This window comes from Elephantulus edwardii, unplaced genomic scaffold, assembly GCF_000299155.1.
Source record: "Elephantulus edwardii isolate Elephantulus edwardi_28Jun2011 unplaced genomic scaffold, EleEdw1.0 scaffold00033, whole genome shotgun sequence".
NCBI lineage: Eukaryota > Metazoa > Chordata > Mammalia > Macroscelidea > Macroscelididae > Elephantulus > Elephantulus edwardii.
The window spans coordinates 17913005-17929833 of NW_006399783.1; the positions used below are offsets into that span (position 1 = coordinate 17913005).

A 16829-nucleotide genomic window follows, 5' to 3' on the forward strand; every position below is an offset into this window, starting at 1 on the left:
GCTTATCTGGGCTTTTATCTTGGAATTGACCTGGCTCCTTGACAAACAAAACTAATTGAACATTCTTGGCTTTTTTAAAGGGCAATGTTTGGGGGAGCATTTAGTCTGAGTCATCCTTCCCCCTACGCCTTATCTTTTCCCAAGTCGAGTTCTGGAAAAAAACATCAGCTGTGGGCAGGTGACTCACGGAAACTTCTGCAGCAAACCAGAAATTCACTGCCTGAAATTGGGTCCTTCCACTCTTGAAGACCAGTTCCTGGGGTTTCCTTAGTCACCTATGGGGAGTTACAGTGCTAACTCAAAGTCTTTGTCTCTTTGGCAATTCAAATCAACCAGTGGGTCCATACGAGAAAGATGGGCCCTCTCTTCCTATGTGATTTACAGCTGTGGAAACATGCTGGAGGGTCAACCACACATAGGCCCTGGCTCAACAGCAGTGGCCTTTAACTTCGAGGTCATTCTTAAGGAGCCCTGGTGGCATGGTAGTTAAGTGCTTGGTTGGTCTGTAGTAACAACCCACCATTCACTCAGGGAGAAAGATCAGACCACGTGCTTCTGTAACTGTGGGACAGTTGTACTCTTTCCTGTAGGGTCACCAGGAAGTAGAATTGACTTGATGAAAGTGGATTTGGTTTGGTCCATTTTATGTGAACCTAACACAATTTTTTTTCTAAACCCTTTTATGATTCTACATTTTCACAGATTAACATCTACACTGATTCTTGAGACTTGACACAATTCGGCCCATGGTCTTTATTCTCCTCAGTTCTCCATCATTCTTGGTGGCACTTTTTTTGGTAATAACAAAGACGACTTCTTTAGAAGACTAAAGAAGAGTGATGGTGGCTAGAAACAATCTGTTCCAGTTGTCTAATTGTGTGCCTCAGCCTTCATGGCCCTGAGACCAGAAGAACTAGATGGTGCTCAGCTGCACTAGTGATTGCTATAAAAGAGATCACTGTGGAAGGTTTGGGGCAGAGTGGGAAAAAGATGTGGAACAAAGTTCTAAAAATGACTCAGCTCACCAACTAAACACAGCCCTGTAACTTAAATAATAGACAGGCCTAAGAGGTGAACTTAAGAATCTCTGGCGTCCTAATGGTAAGAAGCTGCTCTGCTGTCCCAAAGGCATGTGGTCTGAATCCACCAGCTGCTCCTAGGGAGACGGATGGGCAATCTTCTCTCCTACAACTAACTGCCTCTGAAAATCTGCTGGATGGTCAGCTATGGGTCAGTTCTGACTCGATGGTGCACAACAACGATATGAGGTGAACAATAATAACACCAGGAAGATAGTCACACTTTGTTGTTGTTGTTGTTATGTGCCACTGAGTTGCCTGCAACTCTTAGTGATCCTGTGTACGCAACCCTAAACCCTGCTCTGTGCCAATCTTGTCTCTGACACACCTACCCCCACTATCCTAGTCACTGAATCAATCCATCTCATCAAGGGTCTTTCTCTCTTGTGCTGTATGACGTCTATCTCCAAGGACTGATCCCACCTTGCAGCATGCCCAAAGTATGTCAGACGAAGCTTCAGAATCCTTGCCTCCAAGGAGCAGCCTGGTTTAACCCTCTCTAAGATAAACTTGTTTGTTCTCCTAGCATTCCATGGTATATTCAATACTCTTCTCCAGCGCCACAGATCAAAGGCATCAATTCTCCTTCTATCCTCCTTGGTCATTGTCCAACTCTCTGATGCATAACAAGTGATAGCAAAGACCATGGCCTGTATCAGGTTCACTTTAGTCTCCGGACTAACATCGTTGCTCTTCAATACTTTGGAGAGGTCTCTGACAGCAGACTTTCCCAATGCAGTTCATCTTTTAATTTCCTGGCTGCTGGTACTAAGAGTGTTGATTGTAGAGCCAAGCAAACTGAAGCTTAATAAGCTCAATCTCTTCACCATCTATCATGATGCTGCCAAGCATCCCAGTGGTAAGAATCTTTGTTTTCTTGATGTTGAGCTTCAATCCATATTGAAGACTACAGTCCTTGGTCTTCTGCAGCAAGTGCTTCAAGTCCTTCTAAAACCAAAAAGGTAGCATTTCCCCAGAGGTAAAGTTCAGAAGGCGGTAAGAGATAGGATAGAAGGATAAATGGAAATTAAAATCACAAGGAAAAATTAGGAAGAGTGTTACAATGTGAAGATTGTCATTAATATCATAGAACAAAGTGTATATGAAATATCATGTTGTAATTAATGCCTAGAACAAATATATATATATATATATATATATCTCATCCTGTTTATACAATTCTGTGCTAAACAAAGCATGTCTAAGGAGTTCTATTAGTATGCCAGTCTTAAAACTTTCTGCTGTTGAGTCATGACTGACTCACAGCTGGCCTTCTAGCAGGTTTTCAGATCCTGTTTTTTTGCACAAGAACAAGTTGCCTCTCTTGCTCATTTGAAGCAGCTGGTGGGTTTGAGCCACCAGAGATGCCACCTTTGTGTTCCCAGCAAAATTCCTTATGGACTGTACCACCAGAGCTCCCTTGTTAGTATATGTTCTTGTTGACCATCCAGTCAACCAACTCATCACTCAGAAGCAGCTAATCACACAGGAGAAGACTGTCCTTCTCCAGTGGAGCAGCTAGTATATTTGAACTGCATACCTTTGAGATTGCAGCAATTTCCTAACACTAGGCTACCAGAAAGAGCTCCCTGCTATGTTAGCATATATCGTTGTTGTTGATTGCCATCGAGTCGAGCACGACTCATAGCAACCCTATGAACAAAAGGCCTGAAGCCTTTCTATAACTGTCATCATTTATCAAAGTTCATAGAGTTTCTGGAGGCATGTTGTTTAGGAAGTTGATGCATGGTGGAAGATAAAACATCTACTCCTTACTAGTTTAAGTTCAGATCCATTTGTATTTAAGACATTCCAGTTTTAGTGTTGAGTCCCTGGGTGAATGTAAATGGGTAATGTTTGGTTGTCAACTGGAAGTTTGGAGGTTTGAGTTCATTCAGAGTCTCCTCAGAAAGAAAACTTGGTTATCTACTTCCAAAAATTAGCCTTTGGAAACCCTGTACAAGCACAGTTCTACTCTGAGTCAGAATCAACTGACAGAAACTGTTCTCTGTTTTTGTTTTACTGATTTTACAGGAGCACAAAAATGGAAGAGGAATTAGAAGAGAGAGCTAGGGGAGGAGTCAGGACAAGGGGTGACATCCACAGTGGTTTTGCACATTGCATTTAAATTCTCCAGGATCTTTGTCAGAACTGGAGATGAGGACGTTTTCTGTCAGCCCTCTGCCTGAGCCAAAGGCAGCACTGTGTCTGTACTTAACCATCTCCAAACTCCTGCAGCTTTCCCGATTTTGGATAGCAGTTTACCTTGCTGCTGGAGACACAAGTCCATTAGAAAGAGGAAGTTCAGCTCATCCCTCAGCAGAATTTCCTTCCCAGCCCCAGTAATGCCTGGGGATACCAGGATAAGGACCCACCCTCTCCTTAAGAAAGTTCCAATCATCAGAGCTGGTTGCACAAGAGAAAATGTTTTCCTTTTCTTTCTGTTCTTTCTGCCTCACTTCTGTGGATCCTCTTCTTCTTTTTCTTCTTTTTTTAAAGAATAAATTATTTTAATTTTTTTTATTTTATTTTGTTACTTTTGTGTGTGTGTGTGTGTGTGTGTGTACTGTCAAATCAGATCTCGCTGGTACAGGAGGAGATTGCCCCTCCTTCTGCAGCAGAGCATCGGGTATATTTGAACCGTGCTCCTCTAGGATTGCAGTGCAACTTTTTGCCACTAGGCCACCAGAGCGCCCTTGGATCCTCTTCTTCTTGACAACTTCTTTTCCCTTCCTCTCCAGTCTTCTCTCTCACCTCATGCTGACTTCTTATGAAATGCCTTTTCACCAGAACAACCTTTCACTCAAGCAAACCTCTTTGGGATCATTATCATTTAACAGCTTGTGTTAACACATCACTGACTTGTTCTGCAGCATTACAACAGTTTTTGACTTGACCATAGCTATTTCTGTGGTTGAATATACTCGACAGGAGTCTCTGAGTGGCACAAATGACGCAGTGCTCACCTCCTGAAAATTGATGATCTGTGTTCACCCACAGATGCCTCCCTTTGTTTGCATGGAGGAGACAAAACAAAGGGAAAACATGTCAAAGTGAAAGAGCTGAACAGATTTCAAAGGGCCACTGGAGAAGACAAAGCAAAGTATTATAATGGAATATGCAGAAAGCTGGAATTGGAGAATAAAAAGGGAAGAACTCATTCTGCATTTCTCAAGCTGAGAGAAATGTAAAACACATTTAAGCCTTGAGTTGCAATACTGAAAGATGCTATGGGCAATATATTGAATGACCCCAAAAGTATCTAGATGGAGGGAATACACTGAGTCACTGTGTCAGAAAGAACTGATTGACACTGAAAAATTTCAGGAAATATCGTATGATCAGGAGCCAGTTGTAATGAAGGAGAGAGTCAAAGCTGTATTGAAGGCCATGGTCTTTCTTAATTACTTGCTATGCATCTGAGAGCTGGACAGTAAATAAGGATGACAGAAGAATTGATGCCTTTGAGCTGTGGTGTTGGAGAAGAGCACTGAACATCCCATAGACGACCAGGAGAACAAACAGATGTGTCTTGGAGAGGGTGCAGCCAGAATACTCTTTGGAGGTAAAGATGATGAGATTTTGCCTCACAGACTTCAGGCATGTTGCTAAGAGGAGCAACTCCTTGGAGAGGGACATGATGCTTGGAAAGGTGGAGGGTTGGTAAAGGAGAGGAAGAACCTCAACCGGTGAATTGACATAGTGAGTGCCACAGTGGGCTCTTGTGTATCAGGAAGTGTGAGAATGGCACAGAGTAGGACAGGATTCAAATCTACTGTTCCCAGGGTCTCTGCTTGACTTGACAGCACCTAATAACAACAATAACACAGATGCCTCAAAAGAAAGGAAACCTGGTAAGCTACTTTTGAAAGATTTTTTTAAAAAAGAAAAAAAAAGGCAAAGCCAAAACCAACCAACCAAAAATCAGCCAGCAAGTTGATTCTGACTCTTAGTGACCCTGGAAGGCAGAATAAAAGTACCCCAAGAGTTTGCAAGGCAATAAACCTCCAGAGAAGCAGACAGCCTCATCTTTCTCTCAAGCAGCTGGTGGGCTTGAACCACTGACCTTTGGATTGGCAGTCAAGCATTTACCCACAGCACCACCGGGCTCCTCTTTGAAAGATCACAGCCATTGAAAACACTATGGAGTGTAGTTCTATTTGAAATGCTTGGGGTCACCTTTGAGTTTGATTGACTCAAAGGGAACTGGCGGGGGCTTTTTATAGGCTAATTTTTATAGACTAACCACCATACATCTGTCTCATCTCACTTTATATTGTGAATTTCAGTATCCTGTCTTTTTTAAAATTAAAATGTAAACTCCCTCATTTTCATTAAAAAAGAAAAAATGACAAGCAAAAATGTTTTATGCCAGAAATAAGTTCAACCATCCTGACAGTGACTGTAACCAGGCAAGGAAAAGTACAGGGGTGGGGAAGTTTGTTTTGATTTCTGCTCTGTCAAAAGCAGTATATAAATGTGTTATGGAGCTAACTTCACACCCACACCCTTAGAAAGCTGTTTTGATCTTTGTTTTAAAGATAAGGGGATCAAAGCTTGGAGAACTTGGGTTCTGCATACCCTCAATCCACAGGTTGGAACTGACTGGTAGGGCAAAAATCTGAGTCTTTGCATGATCATCACACTAGGCTGCTAACTGAAAGGCTAGACGTTTAAGTCTAATGACTATGGGTGATAGAGAGAGAATGGATGCCTTTGAGCTGTGATGCTGGACTATTGAATATACTATGAATGGCTTGGAGAACAAACAGGTTCATGCTAGAGAAGATGAGACCAGGCTGCTCCTTGGAGACAAGCATTCAGAAGCTTTGTCTGACATACTTTGGACATGTTGGGACCAGTCTTTGGAAAGGCATGTCATGCTTGGGAGGATAGAGGAACAGCACAAGAGAGAAAGACCCTCCATGAGATGGATTGACTCAGTGACTGTGGTAATGGGGGTTGGTGTGTCAGAGACAATAAGGTTGGCACAGGATAGAGCAGGGTTCAGAGCTGTTGTACATAGGGTCAGTAAGAGTCACAAGTGACTCGATGGCACATAACAACCTTGTTGTTAATTGCCATCAAGTTGACTACAACACATGGTGACCAGTGAACAGTGGATCTGAATTTTGCCCTATTCTACACCATCCTCACCGTCTCTGACATACTTGAACCCACTGCTACAGTCACTGTCAGTCCATCTTGTTGAAGGGCTTCTCTTTCGCTGACTCTCCACCTTTCCAAGCGTGTTGCCCCTTTTCAAGGAATGGCCCCTCCTAACAGTATGCCCAAAGTATGTGAGCTGAAGTTTCACCATTCTTTCCTCTAAGGCGTCCTGAACTACGTCCAAAAAAAAAAAAAATCAGCCTCTGTGCTTTTGTGTAGTTTGATTCTGACACAGACCAGGTCACCATGAATCAGAGTGGTCTCCATGGTAACTGTTTCTGAATTGTCATCAGACCTTGGTACCAGGCCATACTGCTTTCCCAGCTGAGAGGCAGCTTGTAAATAAATGACAACTATTTCTCTACCTTCTGTGTGTAGCCGAGCACCACACAAACTGTATGTACAAAGGGAAAGAAAATAGAAGTGACTTAATCTTTCCATGTCTCTTCATTTACTGATCAGGGAGAGTTACAGCAAGAAAAAGCTAACTTGTTTTTTCAGTGTTACCCCAAAGTTTTACTAATTACATTGCATTTGGATCCTGTGGTGGGGAATGGTTCCCTTCAGTTCGGCAACAAAAGAAATTGCCTTGCAAAGTCTGTATAAAGAGTATTAAAAATATCCTATTTCTTAACACAGAGGTTCCCCTGGATGAGTGCACCTATTCAAGTTGGATTAGTTGGCTTCTGGTGAGTAGAAGTTCATTTCCTATCACTAATTGCTTTTTCAAAGATAAACATACAGCATATAAAATGTGCAGGGAAGGGTAGATAAAATGGGATGCAAAGTTTGAGAGTGAGACTCATCTGGGGCCATTGGAATTCTGGACCCCGTAATGAGCTCCAAGTGCACCATCTTTGAGAGCATTGATGACCCCGTGCAAGAATTCTCTCCTTCCGTGATGGAGCCTCATGCAACCCCCAGTCAGTATAATCCACCTGCCTGTCAGTGGAGACCTGCATGTTGCTGTGACACTGAGCGAGTTTCAGTGGAACTTCCAAAGCCACAGCAAGAAGAAAAGCTTGGCAGTCTACCTCCCAAAGTCCACCAGTGACAATCACACAGCTCGTCCTGTGAGCGTGTGTGGCGATGATGGAGGACTGAGCAGCATTTTGTTGCATTATGCCTAGAATCCCTGCGCACATCAGGTTCAGCTCAATGACAGCTAATGGTAACACATTCTGCTTAAAAAACATCTATAGAAGGGAGGCAGAGGGGGAGGAAATCCGTTTAAAAAAACAAAAGAGAAGAAAATTCTGCAATATTTGGGACTCTCATTTGTAAGAATTTTTTGAAACTTCTGTATATCTCATTTCTATTTCTTATTATTTTGGCAGTCCTCCTTGTTGTTGTTGTGTACCTTGGAATCAGAACTGACCATGCATGACCCACCAGTGGGTTTTCAGAAGCAGTTAGTCTCATGGGGGTTGATTGTCCATTTTTCTACCATGAAGTAGCTGGTGGATTCAAACCACACACTTTGGCATTGGCAGAGCAATTCCTTACCACTAAGCCACCAGAGTTTATATTACTTTGGCACTCCTGTGTAATAAAATGACACAAAAAGGATAGATTGTGCGAGAGAATATGCAGCAATAAAGAAAGAAAACGGATGGTTAGATTAATAAAATGGGAAGAGGGACTCGTAAAAGCCAGCTGTTTATAAGATGCCAACAGATGCTAAAGACTCATCTTTTCTTTCTTTTCTTAAAGTTTGGTGTTTGCTACACCTCTCTGCTGTGCTTTGTTTCCTCAGAAAAGGTATGTATATGTTATTCTTCTGTATGGTTACAACATTGAATCCTAATAACCAAAGTGACAGATGTTGTTAATTCATTTCACTGGTTGGGAAGTTGAGACAGAAAAAAAGATCATTTAAGCCCTAAGCCCATTTCCATCAAATCAGTTCTGACTTACCGTGACCTATAGGACAGAGTAGAACCATCTGAGGATGTGAATCCTTTTAGATGTGCATTGCCTCATCTTATCCCATGGAGCAGCTGATGGGTTCAAACTGCCGACTTTTCAGTTAGCCAAGTGCTTCACCAGCCTGCCCCCACTACCCCTTAAGAAAGCCTGGGTCACTGAAAGAAATGGAAAATCAAGCTTGAATCTGCCTAATTTCAAAATTCCTTGCCAACTCTTTTCTAATCCTTTGAAATGCTTTATTCTTCAGTAAGAGTCAGGTTAACTCTGGTGCAAATTTGTTCTTACAAAATTTAAATACAGCTTATTCTCGCCCAATCCATTGACAAAGGCACATGTAATACATATATTAGAATTTAAGTTTCACCCCCAGGGATGGCAATTATATGCACTTAGCTTAGGTGGTTGGTACATTTGCTTCTCTTCTTCCCACATCATTTTTTAGTGTTAAAAGCCTTAATGCTCACGTGTCTTTTATCACAAGCTGACCTTGAATCCTGCCTTTGATGTGCACATTGGATTGACAGGCATTAAATCAGCATTCTATGAATCTAGGTCATCAGCCTCCTCCTAATCGAGCATGAAGGCAGAGAGAAGCAATATCTCCTAGCTTCTGTTGGGGATGTTTTGGGTTTGTTGTTTTTTTCTTTTAAAAACATTCCCAGTCTCCAGCCATTTTAATACCTTTTCCATCGTGGCCCACCTAGTCCCAAACACATGGTCTGTAATGCCCTAGATGTTCAAAGCAGGTTTCAGATGAGGTGCTCTATACTTCAACTAACTTTATTCATTTTCTCTACCCGTTGATGAAAAACTCTTCCTTCTACCTGCCTTTCTACTTCTGTCTTTGATACCCCCACCCTCTTGAAGAGGTGATCTGGTGGTGCAGTGGTTATGCACTAGACCGCTAACTAGGAACCCACCACCTGCTCCCCAGGAGAAGGACATGGCAGCGTGCTTGTATAACAGGTTATATTCTTGGAAACTATGAGGCAGTTCCGCTTTGTCCTGTCAGGTCACTAGGAGCCGGAGCGGAATAGATAGCAACACGTAATACAACAGGTAATACAAATGATTATCTTAATTGGCTGTTACTCAGAGGTTACAGGTTCAGGCCTACCTGGGGCACCTTGAAAGAATGACTTAGAAATCTGCTTCCCAGAGGTCATGGTCTTGAAATCTCTATGGAGCATAGTGCTCTTCTGACCACTGGGTCTCCATGAGCTGGACTTAACTCAGTGGCAAGGAGTTTGGTTGAATAGGGATTTAAATGCCAAAAGAGAGAGAGTCCTTCATCACCTTGACGCCTACCGGCGAGCTGGGGAGGGGGCGAGTCTTCCGCATTTGTTCTCTGAGACTGCCTGTACATGGAAAAACCATGCCCATTTAGTTGTGCAAACGCCAGAACCCAGGTCTTAACGGAGAAAAGGCTGCTTGTGACAGTGGAACCCCACCTCGTACCAGTTGGCCCTGCACTTGAGGACTTCAAGATGGTGCCTTTCAGGTGCTGCTGAGAGTGCTTGATGCAAACAAAATTCTTCTTAAATGCAACTTATTATTTTGACACTAAAAGATGTTTAGATTTGAAAAGAAGTTAAACAGTGCCCTGCCAATGCCTTGCTTGACTTTGCCTCAAGACAGTGTTTGAGGGGGAAAAACCCCTTATTTTCTTTTTAGTATTTTTAAAAAAAAATTTTTTCTTCTTTATTTTATATTATTGTGATTTTCATGAAAGTTTATAGAAAAGTTGGATTTTCATTCATTCATTGTTGCACATTTTCTTCTCCCAGTCCATTTTACAATGCACCGCTTATTCTGGATTCATATAATGTTGTTGATTGTCATTGAGTCAAGCACAACTCAGGAACCCTATGAACAAAAAGCCTGAAGCCTTTCTATAACTGTCACCATATAAAAGTTCATAGTGTTTCCAGAGGCATGTTTAGGAAGTGGATGCCACTCCTGCTACCTAATCATATATTCCTTTTAAACAGTTCTTTTCCTCATCTGTTCCAATGTAGTGTTCATTATCTATCCACTCTTTTCCTATTCTCCTTCTAACCATGTCAGTCCTGCTTTGTAACAGTGGTATTATACAGTATTTGTACTTTTGTGACCGAGGTGTTTCTCTTAGCATAATATCCTCCAAGCCCATCCATGTTGCATAATGTTTTACAAGTTCATTGTTTTTCGGTGCTGTGTAATATTCCATTGTGTACAATAGATTTTCTATCCATTTGTTTGTTGATAAGCTTGGGGTGCTTCCATCTCTTTGCTATTGTGAATACCACAGCAATAAACATGTGTGTGCATACATCTGTTTGACTGACAATTCTGGCTTCTTTAGGGTATACTCCCAAAAATGGAATTCCTGGGTCAAATGGTATTTCTATTTCCAACTTTTTGAGAAAGTGCCAGACTGCCTTCCATAGTGATTACACTATTTTACACTTGCACCAGCACTGAATAACAGTTCCAATATCTCCCCAACCTCACCATTGTTTGTTTACTCCCATGTTGAATTTTGCTATTCATTTGGTGAGATATTATCTCATTAGTTTTTTCATTTGCATCTCTCTGATAGATAAGGATTTTGGACATTTCTTTATGTGTTTGTTTGCCATCTGAATGTGTTCTCTGGTGAAGTGTCTGTTTATATCCTGTGTTCATTTTGTGATTCAGTTGTTTACCCTTTTCTTATTGAGGTATTCTTTTTTTTGTTGTTGTTGTTGTTTATTCTCGTTTATTTATAAAATTCAAATACATTGTTTTTCAAACCAGATTCTTCCAATTTCCCTCACCACCCCCCACCCATCATATGGTCCAACTCATGATTAATCCTCCTCTCGTCCCTGTACATCCTCATCCCTCTGCTTCCACCCTCCTCCCCTTGACTCTTTATATGCATTAATTTTTATTTTATATTGATTTGCATTCATAATTCATATACACTGTCTTTCACACTTCCTGTCATTCACATCGTGTTTCGTACATTCTCATATATTATGTTTTATAAACTTAATACCCATTGAATTATGACCACTATTACCCTGTCTTTTCAGATCTCCACCAGATCTTTCCCACTTCCTTTACCCGCCCCCTCTCCACCCACCAAATTGTGTGACTCTGTGATTTCCCCCCACCCATCCTCACCCCTTGTTGAAGCATTCTAGTTGGCGTATTCTATAAATTTTAGATCTGAGTCCCTTACTACATATAGGCCATTGCCAAAGGTTTTTTGGCCAATCTGTGCCTTTCCTTTTTACCCCGTTGGAGAAGTGTTTTGGTGCATTTGATTCTTAGAAGGTCCCATTCATCTATTTTGCTCTCTTTTGGTTGTAGGTTAAATGATTTCTTCTTCATTTGAGTGAAGCGTTACAAATCATTTTGCTTTTTCATACACTCACAGACATTTTGTTCTATAACATTATCATTGATTAAATTAATTAATGACAATGTCTAACCAACCCTCATCATGTATTGCCTTTTCCTTCACCCAGCTTATCACTGTATTGAGTTTTTTTTTTCTTAATAAACGTTTTTTTTTTAAATTTAGGTTTATTTTTCATTTCAATGAACATCTACAGAAATTTTGGGATTCCATTCATTCATTGTTGCACCCTTCTCCCCGCACAAACCCCTCCCCCCCCATTTGCTCCTCTCCTTGAAAAGCAAAAGAAAAACTCCCTCATTGGTACACAATCCCCCCCCCCCCCCCCCCAAACCCCCCCCCTACCCCCAAATATAATCCACTCTACAACCCTCATTGCATACTCCTACGATAAAAATAATGCCCTAAAATATAATACTTTTAGACTATTCTCTCCCCCATAGACTATGAAATATGTTCACTGTATTGAGTTTTACTCGCCTTTTTCTCCCTGTTCATCCCTCTTCCAAGATTGATGCTATTTTTATGGTTATTTTAACTCTTAAGTGTGGAAGTTAGATTTTTTTCATCACTGGTGTCATGAGGTCACATGCCTTTGGAGAATACATGATTTGACATTTGAGAAACCTAGAATCCGCTCGTCTCCCTCTATTCAAAAGTGAAGCATGTTGTTGTTGTTATGGGCCACCAAGTCGCCTGTGACTTATAGCAACCCTATGTACAACAGCCCTAAACGCTGCTCTATCCTGTACCAATCTAACTGTCTCTGACACACCTACCCAAGGCTCTGAATCAATCCACCTCACAGAGGGTCTTCTCCTTCACTGTCCCTCCACCCTCCCAAGCATGACATCCTATTTTCTTTTTGTTTGCCTATATGTTTGCACATTTGTTTTTCTTCTTTTTTCCTGCTTCTCTGTTACACAGAATAGGATGATAGGCATACCTCAGAGATACTGCAGGTTCTGTTCTAAACGCTGAAATAAAGCAAATAAGCAATGAAGCAAGTTACATGCATGTTATAGTTTCCCAGTGAATGTGAAAGTTATGCTTATTCTGTACTATAGTCTATCCAGGGACCCATAGCATCATGAAGAAGTTGAGTTAGTATGAGAATTACCAAAATGCCAAGCAGTAATAAGAATTGAGCACATGCTGTTGGTGAACTGACACCAATAGACTTGTTTGACATAGGGTTGCCACAAGCCTTCATTTGTAAAAATTTCAGTAAATGTGAAGCAGAACTATCTAAATGAAAATAGATATGTTGTTATTGTTGTTAGGTACCAATGAATAAAATATGACTCATAGAAAACTTATGGACAACAGCTCTGAACTTTGTCCAATTTTGTGCCGTCTTTACCGTCTCTAATGGGCTCGAGTCCATTGTTATAGTCACTATATTAGTCCATCGTGTTAAAGGGCTTCCTCACTTTCTCTGACCTACCATCTTTCTCAATATAAGGACTTTTTCCCAAGAGCTGGTCCCTCCTGACAATATGCCCAAGGAGTACCCTGGTTGTCCTTCCTCCAAGACACACAAAGGAAATATGCCTATAGTCATAATCCTTGGTAGATAACTCACTATCCACACTGGTCTATAAATGACCTTGTTTTATTTTACTACTTTTGGAAATTATTTTTATTTGTTGTAATGATACAGTGAACATCCATAAACTCACCACCCACGAGAAAAATGATACCAATAAGTTATATTTCTTTTGGTCTTCTCTCACCCTTTCTCTTTGCATATTTGACTATGAACCTAAATTTTTTAAGTTTATCATACTCTTGTATTTAAAAACGATTATCACCTATATATGTTTTGGGTGGGATTTTTTTTTTCTTTCAGAGATTTCTAGGAAAAGGTTAAACACTATATATAGCTCTATGGTGCTTGCCTTTTTATGCTGTACCGGATAATCAAGATTGATTAAGATCACTGTATGTAACTATAGTCTCTTCATTTATACTGCTGTGTGATAGTCCATTGTATGAATAATGAATATACCGCATGAATGAATGATAATGAAGACACTCCTTCCCGAAAAAAATGGGGAAGCAGCAAAAGTGTTGTTCTGAGAGAATATTATAGCTTTAAAAGTTTATAGTAGAAAGAATTCTTTAACATCATTGAACTAAAGGTGCAATTTGAATTTTTGTTTATAAAGTAAAGAATAAAGTCCAAGGGGTGAAAGGTACAGAAGGATAGAGATAGTAAGAGCAGAAATATAAACAAAAATGATAAAAAATAGAAGATCAACAAAGCAAAAAATGATTATTACAATGAATAACAACAAAGTAGAAGATTGGTGAAATCAAAGGACAAGAGAGATAAAGTACAAATAAGGAATATTATGAATGGGAAAGGAAGCATTATGATAGGTTTATCTGATTAAAATGTTATAAAGAAAATTGTTTCCGAATTATTGTACCAATAGATAGGAAGACAGGGTAAATATATCAATTCCTAGAAAAATGTTAGCAGCCCTGTAATGTTGGAAGTCTAGATAGGCATAAAACCACTAGGGAAATTGAAACATTATTTCATGTTCCTCCTAGAGGGAAAAACATAAGGACCAGGTGGTCTTACAGATGGGTTTTAGCCAACTGTCAAGCAAATTATTTTTATTTGAAACAAACCCTCCAGGAAGATAAAAGAAAAATTTCTACTCCATTGAAGTCTGAAGAACTTTGATTCTAAAATCAGAGTATGTCTTTAGAAAGCAGTAACAGTTATTATAGACAATCATAGATCAACAGAAAACAAAAAACAACACAAGGACTAAGATGCAGCATGTTAGGCAGTTAAACAGAAGAATAGCAGTTAAACTGAGAAAGATTTAGCTTCAAATTCCAGTTACACCTCAGATTTCCTTAGCTCTGAAGTTAGGGTAATACCTGATTTTCAGAGGTTTTGTTGTTTTTTGTTATGTGTTGTTGAGTCGGAACCTAACCCTCCCACGCATTTTCAGAGGCTGTATATAGCTTAGGAGATTGCCTGTCCTTCTCCTGTGGAAAAGCTGGTGGATTCAAACCTGTCACATCAGAATTGACAGTGCAACTCTCAACCCATAGGCCAAAGATAAATGCATATAATACTCTCAAATAGACTTTATAAGTACATACGCACAGATTATGGGGCAAACAGTCAGTGCGCTGGCCGCTAACTGGTGGTTTCAGTCAATGCAGAGGTACCTCTCAGGAGAAAGGTGTGGTGATCTACTTCCATAAGTTCAGCCACTGAAAATTCATTGATCTTCTATGGCACACATAGGTCACCATGAGTTGAAGTCAGTTCCACAATTAGTTTGGTGATTTGGAAGGATTTTGTTTTGTTGTTGCTATGTATTGTTGTTGTCAGTAATATGACTGTAATTTTTTTTCTCATATATGTTAATATTTTTAAAAAGTTTTATTTAAGTAGTACTTACCATAGACTGCCAAGAAAACAAATAGGTCTCTCTTGGAGAGAGTGAAGTCTCCTTGGAAACTAGGATTTTGAAGCTCCGTCTTACATAACTTGAGCATGTGGCCAGGAGGGACTCGTCCTTGGAGAAGGACATAATTCTTGGAAGGGTGGACGAACAGTGCAGGAGAGGAAGACCCTGGATGAAATGGATTGAGACAGTGACGAGGTCAATGGGGGTAGGTGTATTGGAGTCAGTGAAACTGGCTCAGGACATAGCTGACTTCAGAGCTGTTGTACATAGAGTCACTATGACTCACAGGCAGCTTAACAGCACATAACAACACAACAACAGCAAAAAAGAAAATTTAGTATAAACAAATTTTTGGTGTTACAGATCCCATTGAAGGCAAGTGACATTTAATTGTTGGTAGCCAACATTTATTTTCCTTGGAAAGTGACATTGCTATAAATTGTATTTCCCACCACAGCAGTTCCTGAGAATGTCAGTGCACAGCCCAGGCAGCAATGAGCAGTTCCTAACCTTTTTAATAAGATTAAAAGATAAAGGTTAAAAAGATATCTCAAGATTAGGTTCTGTTGATTATCGGCAGAAGTTCATTTTCTGGAAGAAACAGGATTTTTCACTTCCAGCCACGTGAAACCCATTTTAAAACAGAGTCTTTCGCTACAACTTTGGGATCTCCACACCTGCCACCCCCTCCTTTCTCCTCTAAATCTGGTTCTCATCTTTGATCATGTACTAACGCTGTCGTTTCTCCCTTATTCTAGTTCTATGTCTGTGACCAGTTTGGAGGCTGACCTGCAAGCCAAGATCCAGGAGATGCATCCCGAGTTACGCCGCGTGTACTTTAATAAGGGATTATAAAGCAGGAAGCCCAGCCTCAAGGCTAATCCTCTCAGCCATGCACCTGGTGTAGCCTTGTTTGACCTGTGTTCTCCTAACTACCAAAACATTTCCAAGATCCGTGCTAGCCTTACAGGGGGAAGCTGCTATGTAGAACCCAGCCAGGTCCTTCACACCTATTGGTCTATTCCAGTTGAATCATATCATTTGCAAAAATACCTTTTCTGTGTCTTATAGTCAGAGATTTTCAAAGACCATGTCCAAACCCTCACCCAAGGTTTTATGAAGCACTTCTAGGCATAAGATAGGTTCTTAGTAGATGCTCAATTAGTAATAATTATCAATCAGTGAAAAGGAAATCTGCTTTAAATATTAAATTTTTATCCCACTGTTGTTTCAAATCCGGGATCTCAGAAGTAATGGAGGAACAGGCAAAAGTTCTGAGGCTAAACTAAAAATATTTCCCTTCAGTGTTAAACTAGTTTGTCTCTAGTGTGAGCAGTGGGCAGGTAAAAAAAAAAATAGCATTTTTTTTTAATTTCAGCATATTGATTCTTTTTTAGACCTTCCAATGTCATAGTAATAGACCAAGATGACCAGACTTCCGTGCTACCAACAAATAAATGCTCACATAACGTTGATAGATTTATTTGGCGAACCATAAAATTCATTCAGTTTTAAATTCTCAGACTGGTGTGGGCCTTACTTTAGTTATTAACTTTTATACTCAAGTATCCACTCCAAATAATCAAATAACTGAAGTTTCCAAATGTCAAATGTATAAAATATCCCCAACACTTATGCCATATAACTGCGTTGAATCTGATCAGGCTCATTTTTCGGTTTGTTCAGTCACCTTGTCTTTTCTTATCCTCACAGATTTCTTTAACTTTGAGATATCGAAATCATGTGTTTATGAATTAGTAGCTAAATGAATTTCACTTCAGTATTGTCTATTACATTCTACACTGTTTGAAGGTGATGAAT

General features: G+C 40.2%; 1 protein-coding gene across 1 annotated transcript in view; it reads left to right on the top strand.

The window, feature by feature from the left end:
- SFXN1 (sideroflexin 1) overlaps nucleotides 1–15863 on the top strand; it is a 76224-nt gene extending 60361 nt beyond the window's left edge. The window contains exons 9-11 of the mRNA XM_006884368.1: nucleotides 6888–6937; nucleotides 7962–8009; nucleotides 15767–15863. Coding sequence (XP_006884430.1) covers nucleotides 6888–6937; nucleotides 7962–8009; nucleotides 15767–15863 — 195 coding nt within the window. The remainder of the gene's footprint in view (nucleotides 1–6887; nucleotides 6938–7961; nucleotides 8010–15766) is intronic.
- The last annotated feature ends 966 nt before the right edge of the window (nucleotides 15864–16829 follow it).